Genomic DNA, 26,702 nt, shown 5'->3' with positions numbered 1-26,702 from the left:
CCTGTCCACCCATGTCTATAAAGGAGACACGGTCTCCTTCATTTCAGTGTTATCTTTGCTTTGGCTTCTTCTCAAAATTGCAATTAACTCGCCCCTCTCCGGGTGGTTTGGCAAAGTTGCCGGTGTGGCTAATATGAAGTGACATGTAATCTGCCTTCCGTCCCTGTGCGCCTCCGCCCGCTGCTTAGCTGGCCTGCTTCCCTGGCAGCGCTCTGAGCAGACTCCCCTGGCTCTGCCTGGGGGCGGGAGGTTGAGCTGAAGCAGGCCAAGGGGACAGAGGACCTCAGAGAGATGCCTGTGTGGCAGGCGGCACCACAGCCTCTGCCCCCGCCTCCCCCCCGTCCCCCCACATCTCCGAGCACCACGGCAGGCTGGGTCCTCCCAGGGACGCTCAGGATCCACCGAAAGGAATGGAAGCAAAGAGGGACTGGTTTCCCTCTCCGCCACTGCAGAGGGCCCAGCCGTCAGGCCCCAGGATCCTTGCGAGCCTTCTTATTAGTCCTCAGGCTCTGCTCTGTCCTCCATCGTCTGCCCAGTCCAGCCTCCCGGGGCATCGTCGTGTCCTTGGCAGAACCCTGAGCCCTGTCCAGAGGTCTTCAGGGCCCCTCCCCGCCCACCATCTCAGGTACCAACACTTCAGCCTTGCGTTAGGACCCTCTCACTGAGGTCTCAAGCTGCCTTTCTCTCTCTGGCCCTGGACAAGCCCCACGTCTCAGCTGCCAAAGCCAGTTTCCAGTTGTTTCTCCGTCCATTCCACAACTATTTTTTGAGACCCTACCATGGGTGGGCTCTGCCCTGGGGTCGTCAGTGAGCTCCAGCTCCAGCCCGAGCCCCACTGCCCTACGGCCCGATGGGGGGTGGGGGGGGTGCAGTCAGTAATCCCACAAATAACTGTCAATAGTGATAAGCTTTATGAAGGGGGGAGGCTTGGGACTCTGAAAGCACTTAATGGGTGGGGTGCACGTCAGGGAAGGCCCCCTGAGGAAGGGCCAGAAGCGGGGATCCAAAGGATGGGTGGGCGTTAACTGGACAAACAGGGGAGGGCTGGGATATGCCCCCTGAGGGGATAGAGGCGGGTAAAGAAATGACAGGCGTGGGAGACCAGGAGGAGACGGAGGGGAGAAACGAGGCTGGGAGGTGGGCAGGGGTGGACAGTGAACACATGCCCTGCTGCCTGCCTCCTGGAACATTCTAGTCTTCCATGCCCCCGTTTGGAAATCCTGCCATTCCTGGCCCAGGTTAGTTACTGCTGACTCTGTAACCCCCTCAGGTGCCCCCACCCCGCCCACAGCCTTCTTCCCAGGCTTCTCCAGCTTACAGCAGGGTCCTTGGCCTTCTCCCTGAGACCTTTTGATCCTGACATTGATCCCACAAGTACTCACTGTACAGGTGGTCACTGTTGGCTGATTAGTTGGATAGCTGGCCGATTAGTCATCCCCAGATGTTTGAATAGCCCCAGGAGGGCTCTTCCTCCAGATTTCCCCACAAGGCAGAACTAAGGCCGGGGACACAGTTACAGAGAGCGTGTCTTCCTATCAGGCTTGTTCTACCACGAATGCCCACGGCCACAAGTTCCCTCCACTTGCAGTGAGTGCCTTTGCCCAGAGTAGGACTTCGCAACCTTAGCACTACTGACATTTGGGGCCAGAGAAGTCTTTGGTGTGGGGACTGTCCAATGCATCGCACAGTGTTTAGTAGCATCCCTGGCCTCTACCCACTGGGTGCCAGTAACGTACTCCTTCCCATTGGGACAACCCAAAAGATGCCAGACATTGCCAGATGTTCCCTGGGGGGGCAGAATAGTTCTCCATTGAGAACCACTGGCCTAGAGAGAGTCAACAGAATCTCGTACTATCTACTGGGACTGCCGGAGTAGGAATTCCTATGTTGGATTGAACTAGGTGACCATTCCTAAGATGCTGTGAATTTACGAATACTTGCTTGCATGTACAGTCATACAAGTACTGGAGATGGAAGGATCCCACAGGTCACCCTAGACTGTAACATACAACCTCATGGTATAGATGGGAAATGTGAGGCCCAGAGACAGGTAGAGAACGTAGGGCCAGACTGGTCTTATGACTCCCACCCCAGGGCTCTTTCAACCTCACCTCCGGGACCCAGGCTCTGCCTGTTACTTAGGTCCCTGCGAGGACTGGACCTCCTCCTTCCATCAGTACTGATCCCTAGGTGCCTGGGTCCCCGAGTGCGTGCTGCAGCAGGACCCTGGGTTCTGTGCTAGGACATTCCCCCTGAGTCTCAGCAAACTGCATGATGTCTTCATGAGCCCTGCGTCCATGGCAATCCGGACTTTGCACTTAGTCTGGAAATTTTTTGCATGGTATTCCTCTCCCCCTTTCCTGGCGAACACATATCCTAGTGTTGAAACCGTTCTCTCATTCACATCACTAGAACAGTCAACATCTTTATCTCCCTGCCTGAATTCTCAATCCTAACCTTGCCCTATTGGGTGCCTTGAACCCTGGCTCCACTGCTTCCTGAGTTCTTGACCCTGGGCCAGCCTCTTAACCCTGAACCTCAGTCACCTAGCCTGTAAAATAGGCTAGTAACGGTCCCCACACGGCATAGCAAATTCCTGACACATGGAAAGCTTTTAGTTCATTCATTCATCCAACAAATACCTATTGAGCCTTCACCTGTGTGCCCAGTGCTGCCTTAACTACTGGAGATATAGCAGCGAGGTCCAACAAGTTGACTGCCCTCACAGAGCTCACATCCTTATGTACCAGAATCTTCTAAGCCCTGCATCTGGCCAGAACTTCACAGAATGCTGAAAGAGTGAAGCGATGAGGTGAACAGCTTTGTAATCATTCGAGAGAATGCACAATCAAACCTACGACAGAGATGCCTGCGGGAGGTGGGAGATATTTTTGGTGATGAAGGAAGGGCCTGTCACCCTCCTCCTTAATTATCTCCATTCCTACCCTCCTGGCTCCTGGGAGAGTGGGAGTAATTGCAGGGCGCTCAAGGACCTGCCTCAAGGGATGCTGAGTGATTCTACAATGAGGGGGACCAGGCCATCCCGTGCCGGAGTCATGCTGACTCCGGCTGTGGGTGTCGTGGGGGAGGCAGCCACCAGGGGGTTGTGCTCCCACTGAGATTGCCTTGGACACCCTCCCTGGGTGGGGGTAGAAAACTCTCCACGTAGGCAGCACAGAAGTAGGGAGAGCCCGCTGAGAGCCTGGACTCCTGGGTTCAGGCACCAGTACTTCTGCTGATGGGCTGTGACCTTGAGAAGTACCTTCCTTCTCTGGGTCTCTTCCTTCACCTATAAGACGGGGAAAATTACTCTCTCATTCATGCATTCAAACTGGGGCCCTTCTATGTGCCAGGCTCTCTGTGACGTGCTGGGTGCTTGGACGTGAATGAGGCACGAGAGCTTGCTTCGTGGGTGAAGTGTACTGTCAGGACGGGAGACCGACTTAAATAGAAGTGTAAACACAATGACAAGCTGTGATTAAGTGCAGAGAAGGGAAGGTTTGGGAATGTGTTGGCCTCCTGATCTTGTCTGGGAGGTCAGGGGAGGCTCTGCTGAAGAAGGGAGATTTCAAGCCAAGAGTTTGGAAATGACTAGGAGGTGGGAGGGTGAAGAGGGGAGGAAAGATGGTGGAGGCGTTGGGAACAGCAGGTGCAAAGGCCTGCGATGGGCGGAAGCATTACACGGTGGAGAAACTGAGGCAGGCCCACACACCTCACCCACAGAGAGCAGGTGTGCTCCACAAGGTCCTCATGAATATGGGAGAGAATGAATGTGAAGGTGCTAGGTGCCCCATGAAGCAACGTACATGAGAGAGAGCATTAGGAAGGCTGCAAAGTTTAAAAACCCGGCTTTTTCTTTTTTAATGTTTATTTATTTATTTTGAGAGAGAGAGAGAGAGAGAGAGAGCATGAGCACAGGAGGGGCAGAGAGAGGAGACAGAGAATCCCAAGTAAGCTCCACATTGTCAGCACAGAGTCCGATGCGGGGCTCGAACTCGTGGACCGTGAGATCACGACCTGAGCCGAAATCAAGAGTCGGTCGCTTAACCGACTGAGCCACCCAGGCGCCCCCTAAAATCCCAGTCTGGTCAGTTCTGTAGCGGGACACGGCAAGGCACTGGCAGCCAGCCTCGGGAGCTTCTTTTGGTCAGTTTGTTTGTGTTTTAATCACTGCGTGATGGCTTTCTGATGAGCTCTAATTGGGAGAAGGCTGACGTCTGTCTGGATGAGAACTTCCTGGACCCCGGGAGACAAGCAAGTTTTCTTTTGTTTGTTTTAAGTTCTGTTGTTCATTCAGCCTTTTAACTGTTTCTGTAAAGATGCCAGATTTCTAATCTGTTTGTTGTCCAAACCCGTCATTTGAGCTTCACCAGGAAATTAGGTCATTGAATCTGTGCAGCAAAATAAGCGCCAAAATGCCGCAGGTTCGGGCAAAACATACTGAAATCACAAGGTTACAGCTGCTGGATCGGTGGGAGTTTTCTAAGCCCCAAATGTGATTCATGAGATAGATTTTGGTCTTATTCTAAAAATGCCTGTGCCCAGGAAAAAGGAAAGACAGACTTTGCTCCTGTCCTTCTTTCTTACACTAAATACACCCCAATTCCAAGGACCTGGGGGGGAGGATCACTGGGAGCCCAGGAGCTCAGCTGCACAGTTCTAAGCAGGTCTCTGCCATCATTCACGTATTTAACTAAAACCAACAGGCGGGAAATCTGTTATGAAAGCCTGACAAACCTTACTCTGCTAAGGAAAGTATTGTAACAAATTGTAGGTCCTACTCCATCAGCTGATAATTCATGAAGCACTTACTATGTGCCAGGCACGGTTCTGAGAGCTTTAAATGCAGAATCCCATTTTTTCCCCACAACAGCCCTATGAGCCAAAAGCGCCATTAACCTCCCCCGATTCAGAGAACAACAAAGTTGAGAAAGTTTATGTCCCTGGGCCAAGGTTAGGCTGGCCTATCTTCCTAGGCTTTGTTTAGGGCAGTTTCTTCCATTTAGTTTCAGAATTCTTAACCTGCGGTTTGTAGTTGCCCTTCTGAATCCAATGAATCCCCTGAAGTTGCTTACCAAAGTTCACACATAGGTATATTTCTCTAAGGAGAGGGTCTGTAGCTTTTATCAAATTTTCAGAGGTGTCCATGGCCCAAAATAAAGTAAGGAGCCTTGGTTCTGTGTTAATGCAAATCCAGACCGGAGCCCTGAAAGCTTGCTTTGATAATTACACCAAAACCTTCTCTTCTATTTCAGATCACGTTGTTTTTGTTTTGTTTTGCTTTTTGGGTTTTGTTTTTGTTTTTTTAGTTCAGGCGATATAAGGTCCTGGCACCAGGAGGTATGTATTTCTGGCACGGCCGGGGATGCCATTGATACATAGCGGAGGTTTCTCTTTCCTCTGACAAGCACCTGAAAAGAAGTGCATGGAGGAAGCAGATGTTCAAGACAGGTGCCTTCCGCCCTTCGGATTGCAGAACACCAGCCCTCAGTCATAATCGATGCGTCTCATCAAACCACACTTTAAAAGGCACTAACGTCCTATTATTGGTTGCTATAATCTGGTAGTTTAGCATTGTTATTTTAAATTGGATCTCTCCACTGACAGCTTAGTTTGTAGGAGTAATGCTTAAAAACTTTAAATCTCATGTTTCCCCAATCCTGCTACATAATTTTAGACTCTTCAAACATATCCCGTTACCGTACTAAATTGATATCTCCTAAAGTCTGAAACTACTAAGCATATTTCACTTTAAATAGAATACATTTTCATTTTGGATGAACTGCAATATTTTTTTTAGACTTTTAGGGTTACCAAACATCTTGAATCCTATAGAAAATATTACAGCATAGTAGTTTAAAGTTGGTGATTTAAAGTCTGTTTCCAACTTGCTTCTTCTCTCGGGTCACCTCAAACTCAAGACGATGTGGCCATTTTCTCACCAGTTACATGTCACATCTACTTCACCAGCCAATTTGTCCACGTTGGTCAGAATTAGGCCCAGAGTAGCAATTTCCCTGGCTGCTTCCTCTATTTTCTGGGAAACAAAATTGCCCGCTGGGCAAGTCAAGAACTTGTCAGATACTCGGGTTTTAGCTCAATGAGATGTTTTATTAGTCTGGACTTTTTAGGCGGCAGAAACAACTTTAGGTAAAAGGGCATTGATCATCTCACAGAACTGAGAAGCACCTAGAAACAGCAGGGCTGGGTTGAAGGGCGCACAGGGCTCAGCAGGTGGTTATGCTCTATGCTTCTTTCTCTGTGTGGCCTCCCGCTCTCCCGCCCTGCCCTGGCTGCCTCTGTGTTGGGGAAGGAGGGCTCCGAGGGCACAGAGAGGCAGCGTTCCCCGCCAGTTTAAGCACAGAAAGCCCAGAGAGACTCGGAGGAGCCCAACTTGGTCATATACGCACACCCAGGCCAGGGCGAGGAGACAGTGTTGGACGGGCGGGCAAGACATCTAAGCTCCCTAAACCTCAATTTCCCCATCTGAAAACAGGGGGTAGCCTTAGGCCCATTTCGCGAGGCTATTGTGTTAAATGAGCGAATGCATGACGAAGGCTTGTAACACCGAGACTGGGACCCCCGGCTCCGCCAGTCTGAGCTGATATAAACATCCAGGAAGGTGGAGTGGCCATTCCCCATGATGCCATGCACTAAAAAATGCTGGCTGTTGTCAATGTTACCATTGCTATTAATAGCACTTAGCATAGGGCTTAGCCTACGTGGGCAATAAATGCTAGTCATCACGGTTAGTTTCTACCTAAGTACTACAATTATAAAGTATATGGCATAAGGCCTGGCTTAGGCACTCTCTAAATATTAGTTATAATGATGACAATAAGAATAACAAGAATGCACGACACACAGAAAGCACTCACGCATTTTAATTACCGTCCTGGCTGTTGCTATCAGCCGTTACTATTGCCTGTGAACTCCCGCGCACCTGGGCTCCGCCGTCCTGGCAAACAGATTTTTGTTTAGGTAGGGCAGGGAAGATAATAATAATCCCAACCACTAACACTGTCACGGTACCCACTCTAGGCGGACCTTGTTCTGCGGGCTCTGTGAATGGTAACTCACTGATGCTCACTCACAACAAGCTCCGAGGCAGGTACTGTTCCCATCCCCCATTTTATCAGCGGGGAGACTGAGGCACAGAGAGCTAACTGACTTGCTCTGGACGATGCAGCTAGGAAGCGAGGTGTGAGTGGCATTCAGACCCCTTAGGAATAGTATACTCAGTAATGCATGGATTGCCTGATATGCGGCGAAAATTTACCAGTGCGCAGGATTGTCTGAAGACGATGTTTGCTTCCATGAATATGCTGGAGTGTCCCATTAGACACTTCCCACTGCCTTCCCCTAGACCCTAGCAACTACCAATCTGCCATTTGCCTGTATAGATTTACCTATTGGGGAAATTTCATAGAGACGGAATCCTGCAAAATGTGGGCTTTTGTGTCTGGTTTCTTTCACTTAGCATTAGCATAATGTTTTCTAGATTCATCCATGTTATAACATGTATCAGTGCTCCATTCCTTTTTATGGCTGAATGATATCCCAGTGTGTGGACACAGCGCATTTGTTTGCCCAGGCAGGGATTTTCAAGGAGCCAAAGGGCCAATCCAAGATCCTAGCAAGCCTAGGTCACCAAGGCTAGTGCTGCCACAAAGCAGAGAAGCCTCACCCTGCTGTGGTCAAGAGAAATCCGGAGAAGAAGCCTGCTGTAAGAGAACACCCTGGCCGGGAGCCGGGTTTAAAAACCTAAATGCCTACTTAAATGAACAAGAAGGGCTGAGAGGCAGACAGCAGGGAGGGGTCACTGGCCACCTGCAGGGTCTAAAAGCATTCATGTAAAAACACCGTGCTGGCCAGATAGAACCTTTGGGTGGGCCGGTTTCGGTCACTGCTGTGTTTGTAACGCTGGCCGGGCGGTCTGCAAGACTGTGGCACCAGGACTGATCTGGCATTAAAATTTCCAATGATCCAAAAAAAAAAAAGAAGAAGAGGCTTACCACCCAGCTGAGGGACAGCTTTGGAGATTCAGATCTCAGCCTCTGAATCAGCTTACACAGAATAGCTAACCCTTCACTTCCATAACGTTTACAGGAGGTTTTAACTGCAGGACCTGGAACTGTCAGTGATGGTCTCAGAGGACGAGGGTATGACTCATGAAACCAGGAGTCTAACAAGCAAAAAGTGTTGACTTCTTTCAAGAAGTTAAAGAGTTCTTACGTCTTATAAAATTGGTTTTCTTTATCCCATCACATTCCAAAGGAACAAATTTGGAGTATTAACTGGTATCCAGCCCTGTGGTTTTTCAATTTGGAGTCATAAGTTATCCGGGGAGCTTGTTAACATCACACATTCTCAGGCCCCGCCTCCAGGAGTTGACTTCAGGGACTTTGTGGGGGCATCTTACCGCGATTCTGGACAGCTGGTCCCCAAACCCCACTTAAACAAACCCCAGTCTAGTGACTCTCTGATAGACACTCACTCTGGAATTGTAGCTGTTGAATCAGAGTCTAGATTGTACCACTTGTCCAAATCTCTGAGCCCAGCTTAAGGGATTCAACTGGCCTACAACACAATATCATGTGCCTTTCGTTTTATTCATTCACTCAATGAGTATTTATTGAGAATCTACAGTCCCTGCAGCTGTATCTGCAGATAAGACAGATATGAGTCCCACTCCTTATAAAACTTACAGAAGGAGCGGGATCATTGGATAGGGGCAAATAATTCATTCTTTCTATACAGAGAAATCTGTGAAGATAAAGCACAGAATCTCCAAGGGTAGGGAGTTACGTGCATCAGTGTAACTACTTCATTGTATGTCTCCTCTACAATATCCCTGCTGAGCATGTTTCTACCCAGTGTGTACTTACATGCTTCCAGGGACAGGGAGCTCACTCGCAAAGGGGCCCGTTCAGTCCTCAGACATTGAATTCTCATTCCCTGAAACTTCTGCCCCGGTCCTTATTACAAGACACGCAGAACAAGTTCATTGCTCTTCCCACAGAGAGTCATTAAGATATCAAAAACCTTTTTCACCATTCTGCTAAGTATTCTCTTCTCCACAGTGAAAACCCTACTATTATGGCTTAATTTTGGGTCCCCTCTCCGCCCTGGTTACCATCATCCTCTGGGTACCTTTCATCCTGTGTCTCATTTTAAAATACAGAGGTGGGCGGGGGGGTGCCTAGGTGCCTCAGTTGGTTAAGCTTCCAACTTCAGCTCAGGTCATGATCTCACGGTTCATGAGTTCGAGCCCCTCATCGGGCTCTGTGCTGACACCTCAGAGCCTGGAGCTGCTTCAGAGTCTGTGTCTCCCTCTCTCTGTGCCCCTCCCCCACTCGTGCTCACTCTCTCTGTCTCTCTTTCTCTCTCTCTCTCTCTCTCTCTCTCTTAAAAACACGAATAAACATTTTAAAAATAATTAATTAATTATTAAAAAATAAATAAATAAAAATACAGAGGTGGGAATCCAACCAGCCATTCATTTATGTCTTTATTAAACACACATGAGCCAGAAACTGTTTTAAACTCTGAGGAGAAGCCCGTAGAAGAGAATAATGGCCTTCCGGATGCTGTCTTTCTGTCAGTGTCTCAGTTGAGCTAGTGGCTGGTGGCAGAAGCTCAGCGGGCCATCATCTCGTAAGTGTCTTCGTGAACAGATCACCTCTTCTTACTTTAACTCACCTCCGTCTATCACTCACAGCCAGCAAGTTCCTTCCCTGTTTAATTTAGAGGCTATCCTGCCAGCTCCCAAACTTCTGATTTCTTTTCCTTTCTAATTATATTTTCTTTCTCGCCTTTGATTCTCCCCCCCAGCCCCCCACCCCCGCCACTTCTATAAACCTGCTTTCCCGTATGCCGAGGGCTGAAGCCATTGGCAGCCCAGCTTTATTTCAGAACAGACTGTGTCCGTGGCAGGACCTGACCATCTAGTCTGACCTCCACTCTTTACACATCATTTCCCCCCATGAGAACTTCTGCCTGCCTCTTTCCCCTCAGATGCCTCTTTCGCTTCATCTCACGACCTTCTTAGACATCTGTATCCCCCTCATCCATTTCCTACCGTGACCTGTAACATGTGCTTCCTGCCAGAGCCACAGGGGTAAACAACTCCTGGTGGATTCAGCAGCTTCTCAGACCCGGAAATGCTCTCTCGACTAACTCCCCAAAGCAAGGATCCCCACCCATCACTTGGTCGCAGACACACCCTGCGACTGGCAGGCTCCAGCCCGCAGACCCAGAGTCCCTCTACTGGGCTCCGAGAGCCATTGCACTTTACGTGAGCAGGAATTAAACTCGTGTTGAATTATTAGGAGCTCACAAGAAACTCAGCAAACAAAACTGAAAGGTCCCTATCTCATAAATGACAAACCGGGCCTAGAATTAAACTTTTGGAGATGAAAATAACCTCGGAGACCATCCAAACTCCACCTCGTTGTTATTTAGACGCAGAAACCGGAACCCAGGGAGAGGGTGTGCCTGGGGCCGAGAGGAGGCAAGAATCCAGGTTCCAGAAACCAGACTCCAGGCTCCTTACCTTCAGGCCTATCCTCTCTGTATCACGTTTTTGGGGCTAATTTTTCAACTTTACGCCACCCCCTGTCGCTTGGCCTGCATCCCAGGCCTGGGGGTTCCAGGCAACAAACCATAATGGAAAGTATATCCTAAAAACAAAGTCAGACAAACAAATGCCATCTGGGTGCTCAGGAATCCAGCCATTTGCTGGCTCCTTTCCTTTTAGGGCTGGTAATAAGAGGAGTGGCACCAGAGGGATAATATGTTCCTATTTTTCCTTCTAATCCAGGACACCTGTCTCTTCTTTGGGGAATGTGTAATATTTGGGGCTTCTTCCCAACATGTGACCAGCCACCTGTTGTTCATGCCTTCCCGAGATGGCCTCTAGACTTTGGTGCCCACAATAAAATGCGGGCATTTGCGATATACTATATTTGAAGAGTCTGGAGCCGCTTAGGAATTAGCAGGTCAAGACAGTGCGCTCAAGCAGAATATACACCATGACCCCTCCCCCCCTTCGGTTGATAGATCTAGTAGACTGTCATAAGTCTCTGAAGAGAAAGGAGGTTGGCGTTCACCATGGCCTGTCACTTTATTTCACCTCCACTGTCATTCATTCATTCAACAAATATTTATTGACCACCTGCTACTTGTCACTCACTGCCAATCATCCGCTCATCTGTTCACCCTGCAAAACACGTACGGGGCCTCTGCTGAGAGCAAAATCCCATTCTGGATGCCGAGGGAGATCCAGCAATGAATAAAGCTCAGCCCCTGCCCAGAGGAGCTTCTAATTTGGTTAGGGCAATGAATCCACAAGCTACTGTGATGTGAGGTCGTGTTAAGAAAGATACAAAGAAAGATGGATCACAGAGAAGAGAGAAGTCTCTCCCAGCTGCCAGGTAAGAAAGTTTGCAGGAAGATGCCGTGTGGAACCTGGACCTTGAGGAATGGGTAGGATGTGGACAGGTAGAAAGGGGGGAGGGGGTTGAACTGATGTCGCAGCAAAGAGCCTGGGACACCTGGAGGTGCTCCTGGCCCCTGTGTAGGGCACTTGTGCTGCTGAGGGACTACACTGAGGTGAGGATGGCAAGAAAACTAGTAGGTATGAAAGGTCCGAGCCTTTGTTATTTTGCTGTGCCCTTAGGTTCTGAGGTTTGGCACCCCATCTGCAAACAGGCAGCCCGGGCAGAGAAGAAGTTAAAGGTAAGCAAGCCGGTAGCGAAGCTGGACCAGGCTTTTTGCCACCGGGTGGGGGCCCTGTGTTTTAGTAGGGAGTTGTTCCTTTGTACGCACGCTCCCAACTGTGTACCTGTATCCTTAGGTTTCCTTAATGGTAACACCTGCCTCATGGGACTTTTGCGGGGATAAAGACATTGCATGCGAGAGCACTTTGAGAACCGTGAAACACTGTATTGATGTGAGTTTTTAGCATTCCTGGGACAAGGCTTTCGCCTTAGCGAAAGATGCGGCCTCTCTGAAGCACACACACGGGGGGTTTTCCCGAGCCTGGGGTCATTTATTAGTGATTATTGACACACGAATTGGCAGTTTGCAAAGCATCAGCCACTCTCTGATTTTATTTCTTTAACCCCATGGATCAGATGGGACAGGGAATTTTATCCTCTCTTGGCTTGTGAGAAATTCAAAGTCGAAAGAGGATGGTGATTTGCCCACAGTAATGCTGCTAGCAGAAGCACAGCCCGTGTCCCCAGGCACACGCTAGGCCAGCTGCGGTCCTGCGTCCCTTTCAATTACCGCTCTGACTAGTACCAAGAAATCCTGTGAATCTGGGTTCCTGTTCCAAGGACTGCAGGGAGGAGCCCAGCTCCTGAGTCCTCGATACTGTGGAGGAGAAACCTGGGTGTGTGTTGGGGACGGGCACTAGATAATATCCAAAATGCCTCTTTGTGAAAGAACTGGTCTGTTGACATATAATTTTGTTTGCGCCGTGAGGTTCTTTTTCCCCGTTTCTTCCAGGTCCTCTCCCATTGAAGATGTAAAAAGACCTAATTGCCCTTTCTTCCCCATTTTCCACCTTTTGGGTGGCATTTCTCAAATCCAGTTATCCTTCTACAACCCTGATGCTTTTGCCACGGCTGTGAACCACCTGTATCAATATTTTGTCTTTAAGTCAACCCACTGTTCTTTACTTAACAGAACTTATTTTAAATAAGAAAACCAGCATTACTTGCTTTAACAGTAGAAGGCAGCCATAAAATACATTCAATGCAAATGAAATGTTTCTTATAAATAAATCTGAGAAATTCCAGCTAGATGGCATTGTTTAAAAAAAAAAGGGAACTGTCAAGAAAGTTGCTAAAATATATTAGCACTAAATTAAGACTCCCTCCTTGATCTAACCAAGAGGAATGAAATACAATTTTACATTTTACACGCGCATTCTGCAACTCGGTATCATCAAATGCTCCCCCTAAATTCATCTTCCCATGAACTAGGATCACTAGTTCATGACCCACAGTTTGGGCAACACTGCTCCAGAGCCCCAAGTAGAATGCTTTAATTCTAAGCTGTGGCGTGAGAAATCTGGCAGGAAATTTAGCAATCCCAAAGACCAGCCCCTTCATTTTACAGATGGGGAATCCGGGATCTCTAAAATCACATAGTTCACCAGTGATCCTTGGTCCCCGGTCTGTTTGCTTTTCAACTACAGGCTGCCACTCTCAGGGCTGCACTGAGGCTGACATAGTGCCATTCGGCTGAGGGAGCCATTAACACATCATTGCCACCGTTCAGAGAAAGATTTTTTAAGTTTATCACTTATGCTGATGTTAATTCGCAATGGATACCCTGTAAAGAATCAATACATTATGCAATTGCATGAAGTTTAACCTGCTGGTATGTTTTATATCAACTGCTAAGGAATAAATACTAACCAATTTTATTCGTTTAAAGTAAATACATTATTGGCAGGATAACCCCCAATGAAAAATTTTATGAATAAATGCTTACCTCAAATATGTAAAAGAAACAAATGAACAAAAATCCAAATTCTGTCCAACAGCCCAAAGTCCTGTGCATTTCCAATTCCATTCACACTGAGACACGGATTTAAAAGGCAGAAAATAAAGAGAAAGTACAGAAGGCCAGCAAGTGCATTTCACAGTGTTGTCGCTGTCCCCTGCACAGCCACCTTCTTCTTCCCCGCCCCTCCTCCCCTCCAGAGCGAGGTGCACCTTCTCACTCCTTCTGTCTCCTCTCTCCCACAGCATAGGCGGACGTCCGAAACTTCCATCTCACCCCCTGGCTCCAGCATCGGGTCACCCAACCGAGTCATCTGCGTATGTATCACTTTTCAGCCACCAGAGGCCTTCCTTAGCCCCAGGTCGGGGATCTAAAGAGTTCCTAAGGACCCCCAAAGATAGCTGTGAGGTTTTCATCCAGCTAATGTCTTGTGCGTGCCTGTCATGTGCTAGACTCTGTGCCAGGTCCTGAGGACACAGTGGGGCACAGGGAGGACATAGACGCTGCCCTCACGGAGCACACAGCCACATCAAACAGTGTTATGGGGATAATCAAGTACAGAAGGAGCCCAGGAAAGTGCAAAGACAGAAGAGCCCTTGATGAGCTCTGAGACCCCTGCAGTGTGCGTCCTTCCCCATTGTTTAACTGAGACAAGAGTGAGACCAAAATCTGGGGTCAGAGTGGCATTCAGAGTAGGGACTGCGGGGGAGGTCCGTGTGGCGATAGGGTTGGGTGACAAGGAGGCAGAGAGGAAGAAGAAGCCGTATGAATGTGGATTTGCAAATGTAAAGAAAAGCTTACTGGTGACCTAAGAAGTTCAAAGGTGGAGAGGACCGCAGGTGTGTGCCTGAGCTCCCATCCCCGAAGCATTCAAACAGAGAAACTCATCACTTGCAGGGACATGGCAGAAGGGACAAGAGTTGAGCCAGATGAGCTCAGAAGTCCCTTGGATATGTAATTTATCCATCCATCCATTCATTCATTCATTCATTCAACAAACGTGTGCTAAGTGTCTCCTCTGGGCTGGGTCTGTGCTGGAAAATGGTGGTGAAGTGCCCTGACTTGATGCCTGTCCTCATGACATTGACTACATGCATACTCACTCACAGTTCTGATAAGTGCTACTAGGAATAAAAAGTTCAGGGTGCTCTGATGATGGTGCAGATGGACAGAGGGACGGACCGTCTAGGACCAACTGGAGGAAGAATCCTGAGAAAGAAACACTTAAGCTCAGACCTGAGAGAGAAACAGAAGTGAGTTAAAGCAGGTGGGGGAGGCAGAGCCAAAGAGGACAGAGATGAGCAAAGAAGAGGAGCCATCTGACTGCAGACTGTCCCAGCCTTCCCCAAGTCTGAGGGGCCACGAAGGCCAGAAGAGGAGGTGGGGCAGGGGAGCGGTCTACAGCAGGAAAACCGCTCCTGGTAAGAAGTTCTAGATACAGTCCCCAAACTAGCCAGCCTTGAGTGGGCCCTGACCACCATTGCTTCATCACGATTCTACCTCAGATCCACATCCAGCTTCTTCCTTGATCCCTGGATAACGCCCCTTAGTGGGACTGTTTCCTTTCCTTTCTTCCTCTGTTCAATGAAAATCAGACCTAAAAGTTACCATGGACAGCAACTTCAGTATGGTCAATACTGCCTTGCGGCTCCCGCAGACCAGCGCTTCGATCCCAGGCCGTACTCACTGAAGAGTCCTGTCCAGAACAAGAGAGACTGTCGTCCCCCCGGTGCTATGAACGGGGCCAGACGCACGCAGAATTCATGAGCTTAGTTTCAGGGCCTACACCATGAGAAGGCTATTGACAGAAGTGAGCACGTCTCCCGCAGAGCGTTGCCAGGATATACAAACTTGGGGAATACATACATATAGCAGTGCTCTAGTGCCTTTCATCCCTGGCTGGTCTCCCCTGCTTCTGAGGAGCCTGGCTAACCTTTGTGAAACAAACTAGGCCTGGTGATGCGCACCCTGGAGTCCTGGAGAAAGAGCGTCGTGTCGCCCCTCTGAGAAACAGCTCCATACAAGTGAACAAGAGCAGCTGGGGACACCTGCCGTTGAGCTGTCCACCGGAGTTGGGGGGGGGGAGGGGAGCTTGCCCGTGGAGATCAGTTCCCCGCGCATGCCAGTGTAGACATGTGTCTCCCTTTCTGTACTCTCCTTTCTCACTTTTTAGAACGCTCACCTTCAGCTGCTCTGGGGAGTGACTGCACGTCATGGGGGCCATGTTTTTAATCAGACCATTCCAAACATGGCTTCCAAATTCAGGGAAGGAACCATCCCACCGCTTTGGGAATATGCGATAACAGGCAGAAAGAGAAGAGTGTTGGCTTAATTTTCATAAATACTGAGGTTTGGTATTCAAATAGAGTTATCACTGGACCTGGAGGGGGCAGGCTCTTTCCAGCTTTGCTCATTCCCCGCTTGACTGCTAGAATCATCTTCAGGAGGTTTGTCTTCGACCAGCCCCACACGTTCTCTGCCTTCCTTCCTGGCTAATTATGTTGGGATGCCTCTGTTCAATCACTGCGCCTCCAAACCTAAGGCTCATTTATAACCCTATAAACAAGGAGCCTACAGGAAGAAATATAGATTTAGTATTTCTGAGGTTTGGACTAAAGCACTGAGAAGAATATTGATGGGTCGAGACATGTCTGCAAGGTGCCAGGAGCTCTCAAGGTCAAGACCTAACATCCCACAACAAAAGGCGGCAGTTACTTCGGCAGGTGGACCCTTCTCACAAGGTTCCCTTGACCCACCCACCCCCAGATAGGTACAGATATGGTGCCTGAGCTGGGCAGGCTATGGCAGAGATAACATGGTGCATCTCTAAGGGTTTAGTTGAGAAGGTTCTGCGAAGGGACCATTCACAGAGGTGTAGGCAGGGTTAGAGGACCCACAAGACAGAGTGTGGCATGCAGGGTCTATAGCAGCAGGAGCTGTCACTACCCTAAGCCTGAAGAGATGGCCTGGTGAAAGCTGGCGCCGTGAAAGGCAGTCCTGGATAGGATCGATGCCCACCATAGCCAGCAGGGCAAGGGCGGTGCCAAGGGGACAGGTACATAGGTACACAGCCTCTCTCGCCATCAACCCCCTGTCTGCTGGTGACCCCCCCCCCCCCGCACTGACCCAACCCAACTGAAATCCAGGGAGTCTTGATGTAGCCCATGGGGTCTCAGAGCCCAAATCAGGGCAAGGAGGAGTGGACAGTGGATCTAGAAGCAATGGAGAATGAACACAAAGTGCTCAAACAGTGGTGGGCTGGGACCAGGACAGAATGGTGGAAGGACGCTGGAAAGTGTTTCAAACAGCAGTGCTCATAAGGTCTTTATGAAAGTTGCCCTCTCTGCCGTAGCTTTGGCTGGAGACTCACCTGGGCCCCAAGACACTAGAAGAATGTCATGAGGGTAATTCAGTTTCTTTGGAGTCTCTGTCTAGTGGCCTCGCAGTTTATCTCATGTCAGGACCTTGCAAGCCACAGTAGTTATGGGGCGACAGATCCTTGATGACCACAGCAGAAGCGGGTCACAGGGGGAACAGGTGGAGGATGCAGACGTGGAGAGGACATGGCTTCAGAAGCCACGAGAGGTGGTCTCCCCCATGCAAGGGGAAGCTGTCTCTTCTTGATCAATGCAGTTCTAGAAGGCTGAACTCAGCCAACGGCAGAGTTCTCCACCTCCCCACCTGCCAAGCTAGCAGAGGCTACTGGAGAAGGCCAGTTCCCAGGCTAGACTGGCTGGGTTTGAATTCTGATTTTGCTACTTATTGGTTCTATGACCTTGGGCAAGTTCATTGATTTCTCTGTGCCTGTTTCCTCATTCAAAAAATCGAGATGATAGGAGTGCCTACTAGTAGCGTTGTGAGTTGTAGGAGTTAAGGGAGTTCATTCCTACCGGGGACTTAGGACAGAGTCTGGCCCGTGATGAGTGCTCACCCAGTGTTAGCTAGTGTTTCACTCTCCGTGGTTAATTGTCTTTATCATCTCCATCATCTTCAAGGAGCCGTGAATGAGGATATCCTTCCTGTGGCGGGGGGGTTGGGGGTGGGGGGTCAAAAGGCAGTCCCCACCCAGGCTGTGTGGTTCAGACTGGATTCAAACCTACTGGCTAAACGGTGCAAAGTGCAGAACGTTTGGAGCCTCAGTTTCCTTCTCTGAAAAATAGTAGTAACATTGACACTGACTTCACAGAGGCATCCGGACACTTAGAGGAGACAATTCCTGCAAAGCACAGGGCCTCCCACCTAAAATGCGCTCGATCAGTGTTAGCCCTGTTGGAATGGATGGCCTCTATGACCTGCCTGATTCTAACACTCTCCTCATCTTCCTAAGACCTTGTCTCTAGCGGAACCTGGAGAAGCTCGTTGCCCCTGTACCTGGTTTTTGTGTCCTCTCCCTTTTCCCTCTTATCTCTCTGCCTCTTTCCTATACCTTTCCTCTTCCTCAGGCTAAAGTGGATAATGAGATCCTTAATTACAAAGACCTGGCAGCTCTCCCCAAGGTCAAGTCCATCTACGAGGTACAACGCCCCGACCTCATTTCCTACGAGCCTCATTCCAGATACACGTCCGACGAGATGCTGGAGAGATGTGGCTATGGAGAGGTATGGCGTCTCGCCCCTCTCTCAGGGGCTGTTGAAGGAGAGGAGGCCCGCAGGGTCCCCAGCCACTCCATCACAGACAGACACTTCGGCTTCCACAGTGCTGGCCCCTGGACTATTATAAACTGGAATTTATCGTCAACATTTAAAAATCAAAATTTCACCCAGAAATCTGGCTTTTCTTGAAAAATCAGAGCAGGTGACAGTACACCAGAATTTCCACCATCTGGAGGGGGGGGGAGCAGCGCCTTCTATAGGCAGGACATGGGCTCCCCAGTTCTCCCCAGTCTCCACCACCCCCTGAGAACCCCAACATGGAAGCCGAGAACCTGTGACCACGTATCACTTGAGCTATTGTTTTTCTTCTAGTGGAGTAATCTGATACACAGCCCATGGCTGTCACCCCCTGACAGGCTCAGTGGCCTTAGGTTTATAATCCCTGGTAGGTTGGTTCTCTGGTTTTTGCACCTGGTCTTAAGTCCCTATGCTCAGAGCAAGAGCCACTTTTTAAAAATTCAGCATCAGATGGCTTTCGAAATAATTCAGTGGTGGCTGGACAAGAGAAAGTGTTCTCTGGAGAAGGCAGCGTGGCTGTTACCCCGAAGGTCCTGGCAATCTCTATCTCAGGCAGCTTCTAGCCCCATCCATGGCCCCTGAACTGAGATTGTTTAAAGCAGAAGAAGGCCTGGCCTGGGGAGCAGGGACCCAGGTTCTTGTCCCCACCCCTTCCTCTCTAAAGGGATTAGGGTTCTTTGGTTGGACAGCCCAATGCCGAGACTCTCTGGGCCTCTAATACGAACCGGGAACAGGGGACCAAGTGTCAGGTAGAAGCTGATGCTCCTGAAGCCAGAAACGGCTCCCTGGGCCCCACGAGCCAAAGCCAACTCCAGATCTGTTTTATTTCACTCACAAAGTATCTTTTGAAAATGCAAAATCAGTTGCCAATATTTACACACGGAGAGATTTCACATAACAACCTGCATTTCTGACTTGTCCTGGAAACTTAAGGAGCTGTGTTCACATTGAACAGGTGTCCCAGGGGCTGAGCGGCCAGCGCCCTCTGCAGGATGGGATGTCTCATCTCCAGTCTGCTACACCACCCTCCAACCCAGCTCCCACGTTGATGGCAGCGGCCTGGCCTTCAGTTGGCCTTACATTTGGGTCCCCCGCCCTGCACACTGTTGTCATGAACCACAGAGGGTCATGAACTGGTAGAAGGACAAGGAGGGGTCAGGAAATGGCTCTGAGCTTGTGGTGGAGAAGCCTGGGTCCAAACGAAGACCCTGCCACGTCGTACACGAGAGGCCCGAAACCACCCCATGCCCTTTCTGGGCCTTGGTTTCCTGTTGGTAAAAGGAGCGCACCATCTCTGGGTTTCCTGCTCTCTGTGGGCACTGCTGGTATCCCCGTATGATAAGTGCACCTGCTGTCTGGGGAGGGGGCCCAGGAGCAGCTGCAGGCCGGCCTCTGCTGTGCTACTTAACCCTCTTCCTCTCTCCCTCCTCTCTTTTCCTTTGCTCCTTCCACCATGGCCTTCAAACTCTTCGCTTCTAAGTCGCTGGGAACACTATCTCCCTACTCCCAGGTAATCGAGCTGGTTCAGGAAGACCTTTTATATGATTGTGTCCCTTTATGCTGACCAAGCCGACCCCTGGTTTCACCCCTCCCCAGCCCCCTGGGGGGCTCCCCAACCACGGCACAGACAGGAGACTTAGGAGCATGATCTGGAGGAAGTGGCTGCGGCATAAACAGTAGAGGGTGCACCCCTTCTACCCAGAGAGGGCCTCCCTGATGCTCCTCTGATCCTTGGCCAGGATTCCAGGCACGTGACCTACGGGTTCTGTTCAAGGGACAGAGTGATGGGTGAAGGCCCCAAAAACTTGTCTCAGGCCATGTGTGTAACCCAGGGAGGGGGCCTCTGTATTCAGAAGGGCAGCACCATGAATTTTGGATCCCCTAGAATCCTAGATTCTATGTCCCTCCCCCGTCTGCCTGCTAGACCCTTGAGCCACAGGCCTGCCGCATCGCCGGCCTTGCTCACAGCCCACTTCCTCCCCCAGGACATCTACGAGAGCCTGGACCTCCGACAGAGAAGGGCCTCCAGCCCAGGATACATCGACTCCCCCACCTACAGCCGGCAGGGCATGTCTCCCACCTTTTCCCGCTCGCCTCACCACTACTACCGCTCTGGTAAGGAAGGGGGAAGCCCCCAAAGGGACAAGAAGAGCCGGGGGACAACGCAGTGGCCGGCTCTGTCGCCAGCTGCAGAGACGGCACAGGGCCCCTGCCCCAGATCTCCATCACAGCACGGCCCTCTGGGGGTCTGTGACCACACCCAGGTGACCAGCTGGGCCATATTGAGATGCCCCTAGCAGGGGGAGAGAAGGGGCTGAGAAGCAACAGGAAGGCGGGTGGTAAGCTGCCAGGAGAGAAGTGGCAGGCATCCCAGCAGCCTTGGCTGGAGGAAGACTCCTTTGCCGTTGGCCTTGGCCTGCCCCATCCAGAGGGTAGAGCCAGAGGACCAGAAACAGGCCCAGCCTTACCCCCTCCGGTCAGGCCATCCACGTCCACCTTGAGGTTAGGGGTGAAGCAGGTGCTTGGACGGAGGAAAGAAGTAATCAAGAGGGGTGGTGGGGAGCTAAGAGGTGCAAAGTCACCTTCCTGATGCTCAGTGGAGTTGATTCTTACAACCTACAAAATCTGACTTCGGGGTGAGGCAGGAAAACAGGGTCCAGCCTGTTTCTGCAGACACGGTGCATGAGAGCACAGCCCCTCCCTGCCATCCCTGCTGTCATCACGTCACTGCTGCCTTTACTGCCACCGCGTTAATGCCTGTTTTCTCTGTGCCTCTGTTCTTTCTGGGGACCACTGCCTGCGTGCTCCAGGGCCCGAGAGTGGCCGGAGCTCTCCATACCATAGCCAGTTAGATGTGAGGTCCTCCACTCCGACCTCTTACCAGGCTCCCAAGCACTTTCACATCCCAGGTAGGCTGCCAGCCCGGAATTCCCAGCACGGGTGCATGCTCCATGGGGACGCCGGGCGCCCTGCACCGGCAGCGAAGAGAAGCCGGTTCCTGGGGACCCTCCCTAACCAGCTACCCACACTAACCCACCCTGCAGTCCCGACTCGCCCATGGGCTTTGGGCCACCCACTTGACAGAGCCAGCCTTGATCAAGACCACCACGAAGCAGCCGGAGAAGTGCCTCGAGTGTCTGAGGGCCGTGCCGGGACCCGGCAGTAACCATGCTGGAAGTCCTGGGCTTTGGCATCAAAACTCTTAGGATTGAATCCTGATTCCACCACTTAGAAGCCTGTGAGCTGGGGCCAGTTACTTAGCTTTCCTGAGCCTCTGTTGTTCTCTCTATACAGCCAGGCACTGTTCTGGGCCCTGAGGTTGCAAATGTGCTCAAACCAGCCCAGGTCCTGCCTTCATGGTGTTTATATGTGGAAAGAAATTTAGTAAAAGAGTAAACGAGTAAAAGGGTAATTTCAGGTAGATGATACGTGCAGTAAACATAATAAACAGGGCACCGCGGTAGAGTGACTGGGGTGGGGAAAGATGAGAAGGAGCCAGCCGTTGAAGATCTCAGGGAAAAAGTCCCGCGCAGAGGGCAGGGCAAGTGCAAAGGCCCTGAAACACTGAACTGGCAGCAGGCCAGCGTGCCTGGAAGTGGTGAGCAGCGAGGGGAGTGATAGGAGATAAAGCGGAAGGCAGGGGTTCGGTGACCTTGTAGGTCTGACTTAGGGTCTTGCCCAGAGTTCAGCAGAGCCGGGCCTCAACCCTGTCTCCCAACTCTGAGCTCAGGTGTTTACTCCCCACTCGCTTTTCCCCAGGAGCTCATCCTGCTGTTTCATCTGTACCTTTCTCCACTGCCCAGGAAAGGTCCCATCCTGTCTGTTTTTGAGCAAGTGGGAGGGCGATCGTGCTGAAGCATTCTGGGCACTTGTGCGTGGAATGAGGCGTGGCCGCAGGGTGGAGGCAGGGGGCACCTTCCTGCATGGGGTCCTGCTGAGCACGCGCCGCCTCCTGCCTGCATGCCCACCACTCGAGCCCGCGTCCCTTCTTCCGCACCATTAGAATCCATCCATTCCTCTCCCCTCCCTCACCTTTCTTAGAACCTCCCGGGTTGAGGTTGGAAACTGAGTTTTGAAAGAGGACGTCCACCGGGGAAAGGTGGTGCACCCTTGGGAAAGACGCTGTCTTTCGTTCTCAGATCAGCTGACCAACTGCTGTCTCCTTTCCTCTGCTCTCCATCTTTCTCTCTTTCTCTGTCTCTCCTCTCCCCATTGGTCCCTTCTGGGTCGGCCTGGCAGCTGGAGAAAGTAACATCTACCGGAAACCCCCGATCTACAAACGGCATGGTACGGTCCGGTCCGGCGGGCGGAGAGGGCGTGGCCAGGCAAGGGGCGGGGCCATTCACCATCTGTGCAGATGGTCTGCTGGGGCCACGTGGAGGGATGCACGAAGGGCTGCAGTTCTGTCCTTCTTGTTGGCTATCCCCCAATCACTTGAGGTGATACTGGGGGGGAGTTTGGTGTCATTTCAAAAGAGCAAGGAAGCTCTCGTGTCCCCTAAATGTTTTACTACCTACTTTCCAACCCCACCACCCTGCTGTCTGGTGTCCTAAATTCCATGGCCAGAGCAACCCTTCTCAAATGCGCTGGGAGCATGTACTCCAAGTCATGGATACTCGAGCAGATGCCCTGGTCCCTCCCTTGCTCTGGACTTTCTTATTAGAAATACTGAGAGTGTGACCTAGGAATCCACACCATAACGAGTTCCATTCATGATTCCTACCTGCACTCCCGTAGGAGAAGTCAGGCATCGCTGAGACCTGTTCCTTCTTGCAAACGCGTTTACTAAGCCTCAGCCGATGAAGCACTCCCTTTGCATTGAGGATGCACAGGGGCAACTGGTACCCTGTATCACCCTCACATGCCCACAGGCTACCTGGGTAACAGAGGGGGTGGGGTACAGAATTGGAGGAAGATGGAAACAGGTGGAGGTAGCCCAGGACTGGGATCTGAGCTCACTGAGCTGGTGGAGGAGCGATACAAATATAAATCACGGCTCTAGGCTGAGACCTGACAATTTCCTCAGTTTCAGAGGGGGCTGGGCTGGGGTCCAGGTGACTCTGTGAGCACGTGCATATCTATGTGTGGCTGTGGATGACAAGCCGTGCATCCCGAGTGGCCACAGAAATGTACCAACCCTGACAAAGCCAGTTTGTCCAGAACAGGCCCCCAGGGTCTCAAACGCCTCGGGACTGTGGGATGTTCCAGCTGGGCTCAGCACCAGAGCAGACGCAGGAGACGTTTGGGGTGGAGGTAGATTGCAGGGATAAGAGGGCACGTGAAAAGGCTGAATGACATCAGTTGAGATGGGAGGGACTGCCCAGGACCCAAGTTCAAGAGAATCTGCAAGCTTTGGAAGCAAGTGCTGCTGGGGGAGGGTGCACAGGCTGGAGCTGGCAAGGGGCTGATCCCAGGACGCTCTGCTGCTCTGACTGCACAGGGCGTGGGATAGTCCCTATCGCTTCTTCCTGAGATGATCATGGGGGCTCACTTGTGTCTCCAGTTCTCTCTCCGCCCTAGTCGGTCTCTTGCCAGGCTTTGGGCTGTGCTAAAATCACTGCCCTGGATGGTTTTGTGGCTGCAGTAGGTTTGATGGTCCATGTTGTGGAAGCTTGAAGCCAGATGGCACCTGACCCAGCAAGACCAATTCTGATACTTACAGATGAGGAAACTGAGGCAGAGAGGGGCAAGAGGTGCCCAGTGTTATAGCTTAGTTAAGTGGCAGAGCTGGGGCCAGAACCCAGCATTGTTGAACCCTGTCCAGTGCTCTTTCTCTGGGCCATAGAGTCTCCCCAAGCAAGATGTGGCATTTTAGTGGGAGGGGAAATCTGATATGCAGCACGTGGCCCTAGTTGGTGACTCCCACCCTACGTATGGCTCAAATACAAAACAAGGCAGGTTTCTAGAGGCTGAGGAAGGTAGGGACATGGGATCACCTGGGACCTGCTTAATCTTACTTGGAGGAGCCACAGCCTTAGTGTTCTCTTGGGAGCAGCCCTGGGAGTCTGTGAAATGTGGTAGCAGGAGCCCTGGGCAGGCGTCTGGTCCCGTTCTGGGCTACTTGCTGTGTGGTCTTCAGTAAGCCCCTTGCCCTCTTTGGTGTTCAGATTCCCAACTGTAACATGAGGGGGCTTGGCCTGTGGGCTCTTCCAGCTCTGATGCTCCATGTCCTAGACCCTGGCGTCAGAGTGACCTCCCTCCCCCAGGCTGGAGCCTGGCCGAGGCAGGAAGAGAGTATGTAGTACACTGTTCCAGGACACTCTGCCTCCCTGAAGCTCTCTCCTTGGGTCCTTTTCAGGCGATTTGTCAACAGCAACCAAAAGCAAAACAAGTGAAGACATCAGCCAGGCCTCCAAGTATAGTCCAGCCTACTCACCAGACCCCTACTATGCTGCAGAGTCTGAGTACTGGACCTACCATGGGTCCCCCAAAGGTAACGCGCCCCACAGAGGAGCCTGGACCAGAGCCCTGTCACCTGTGCCAGGGACACAGCGGGGCTAGGACGGTTGCCCACTCCTTCACACAATTGTTCATTTATTCATTCGGCAAATGTATGAATGTATGTATGTACTGAAGGCCAGCCCTGGGCCCTAGTGAGTCACCGGGGAGCAAAATAGACCAGGTTCTTGCCTTTATGGAGGAGACATAGGTCCCCGCTGGAGAGGGAAGTGATGTACGGGAGGTGATACACGGAGGTAGAGGAGCTAGTGGGAGGGGCCGTGCAGTCCAGTCTAGAACGTGATGGAACCTTCTCAAAGCAGATACTCAGCTGCCACAGGAAGAGTGGGGAGGAGGTAAGCCAGCAGGGTATAGAAGGACATCTGCAAAGACCCCAGGTGGGAGGGCGGGTTCCACTGGAGGAAAGGAAAGGCTGTCAGCTTAACCTGGAGTCAGAGAGGGCGGGAAGCAGGTGCGGGCTGAGGGACCACATCCCATGGGGCCTGGTGCATTGAGGTAAGGATGTGGGTCTTTATCCTAAACAGTAAGAAACCATTGAGAGTGACAGGATCAGATGTGTGTGTTTAAGAGACCACTTTGGCTGTGGGTTGGAAAATGGTTCGGAAGATAGAAAAGGGAGTTTACCCTGGCAGGGGGTCCTGATGGCGCCATCCCACCCGGTCAGACATCTCCACCTGGGGAGATGGGTCCCCACCCATGAAGCATGGGGGCACATTGTCATCAAGCTCCATTTTGATTCAGTGCATACCTTTACTGACTGAATGTCCATTCTGAGCAAAGCTTCATGGGAGCTCGGAGATGGGCCCTGCCTTGCCCTCAAAAAATTCTCCATTTGGGAAAGGAGATAAGACACAAGCAACTACATCCTAAAGCAGACAGCGATCTTCGAGAGCTACGTGTTTTGGGGAGGCATGGGGGGGGGAGGCAGAGGGATCTTAGACCATTGCAACCACAAAAGAATAAACCCAAAAAGAGGGAAAAAAAACCTCCAAATGGCTTAAGCCAAAGCAAAGATTTTCTGGGTCATGAGAGTGAAAGTTTTTGAGGCACAGCTGGATCCAGAGGTGAATGGCCGTCATTGGGGCTGGTCCTGTTCCCGGGGTGGCTCCGTTCTCAGGCCGGGTCTGCCCTTATCATATGGCAGGATGAACTCCAGCAGGTCTAGGCTCTCCCAGGCCTATCCTTGGCAGAAAGAGGGCTTCTCTCTCCCGCCAGCAGCAAGAAAAGTCCCAATGTTGAGGCTCATTGGCTGTGTTTGGGCAGTTGGCTTCACCTGCCCTTCATGGCCAAGAATGGGAAGGGCTGCTGGGCCTTCCCATACAGGAGACCCACACTCCATCGGGGTCACTCAGCTGGAAAGTGGCGGACTGAAAGGAAACCCCTCACCTGTCGAGGCTCTGTGTCCCTCTGGGCCCTCTGCCGGGGGCAGGCTGAGTGGGGAACACACGCGGGAGCTGATCCTAGCTGTCTTTTGTCAGTGCCCCGAGCCAGAAGGTTCTCATCTGGAGGAGAGGAAGACGACTTTGACCGCAGCATGCACAAGGTGAGCAGGCTACCCCCTGGGTGAGATGCCTAGGCGGTATGTTACTGAGGATTTTTTCATTTGACACGGACAGAAACCGAATTCAAACTCACTTATGGTAAAGAAAAGAGACACACAGCCTTGCATAACCAAAAAAGTCAAACGGTAGGGGGAGTTTCCGGTATGACTAGATCCGGCCGCTCAACTAATTGCCATAGGAAGGTTGTCTCTACCTTCTCTTGTGCTGGCTCACGTCTGCGCTGCCCCGGTGCTCAGGCAGGTTATTCTCATGCGCCGCCAGTGGGAATGGAAAGGGGTGCAGCCACCAGGGAAAGGCTGGCAATTCCGTTCCTGGGTAATTTACCCAGAAGAATGGGAACCTGGGACTCGAACAAGCGCACGTGTATGGATCCTCCTAGCCGCACTTTGCACGATAGCCAAAAGGTGGACGCCACCCACACGTCCATCATTGCCCAAATGGATAAGCAAGACGCGGTGTACCCGTCCAATGGGATGTTACTCAGACCCAAAAA

At 51.2% G+C, this 26,702-nt stretch overlaps 1 protein-coding gene across 1 annotated transcript in view; it reads left to right on the top strand.

The window, feature by feature from the left end:
• Positions 1-26,702, top strand: part of ABLIM3 (actin binding LIM protein family member 3) — a 110,492-nt gene that overhangs the window by 71,996 nt on the left and 11,794 nt on the right. Inside the window, exons 9-14 of the mRNA XM_047073697.1 lie at positions 11,681-11,739; positions 13,764-13,835; positions 20,174-20,303; positions 22,428-22,475; positions 24,487-24,621; positions 26,126-26,190. Coding sequence (XP_046929653.1) covers positions 11,681-11,739; positions 13,764-13,835; positions 20,174-20,303; positions 22,428-22,475; positions 24,487-24,621; positions 26,126-26,190 — 509 coding nt within the window. The remainder of the gene's footprint in view (positions 1-11,680; positions 11,740-13,763; positions 13,836-20,173; positions 20,304-22,427; positions 22,476-24,486; positions 24,622-26,125; positions 26,191-26,702) is intronic.

Source organism: Lynx rufus, unplaced genomic scaffold (genome assembly GCF_022079265.1).
Source record: "Lynx rufus isolate CCGP_SWC_20201006 ecotype Redwood Valley unplaced genomic scaffold, mLynRuf1.p SCAF_1, whole genome shotgun sequence".
NCBI classification, from domain to species: Eukaryota; Metazoa; Chordata; class Mammalia; order Carnivora; family Felidae; genus Lynx; species Lynx rufus.
Note: the sequence above shows the minus strand (reverse complement) of the source record. Positions and strands in the feature narration are given on the sequence as shown.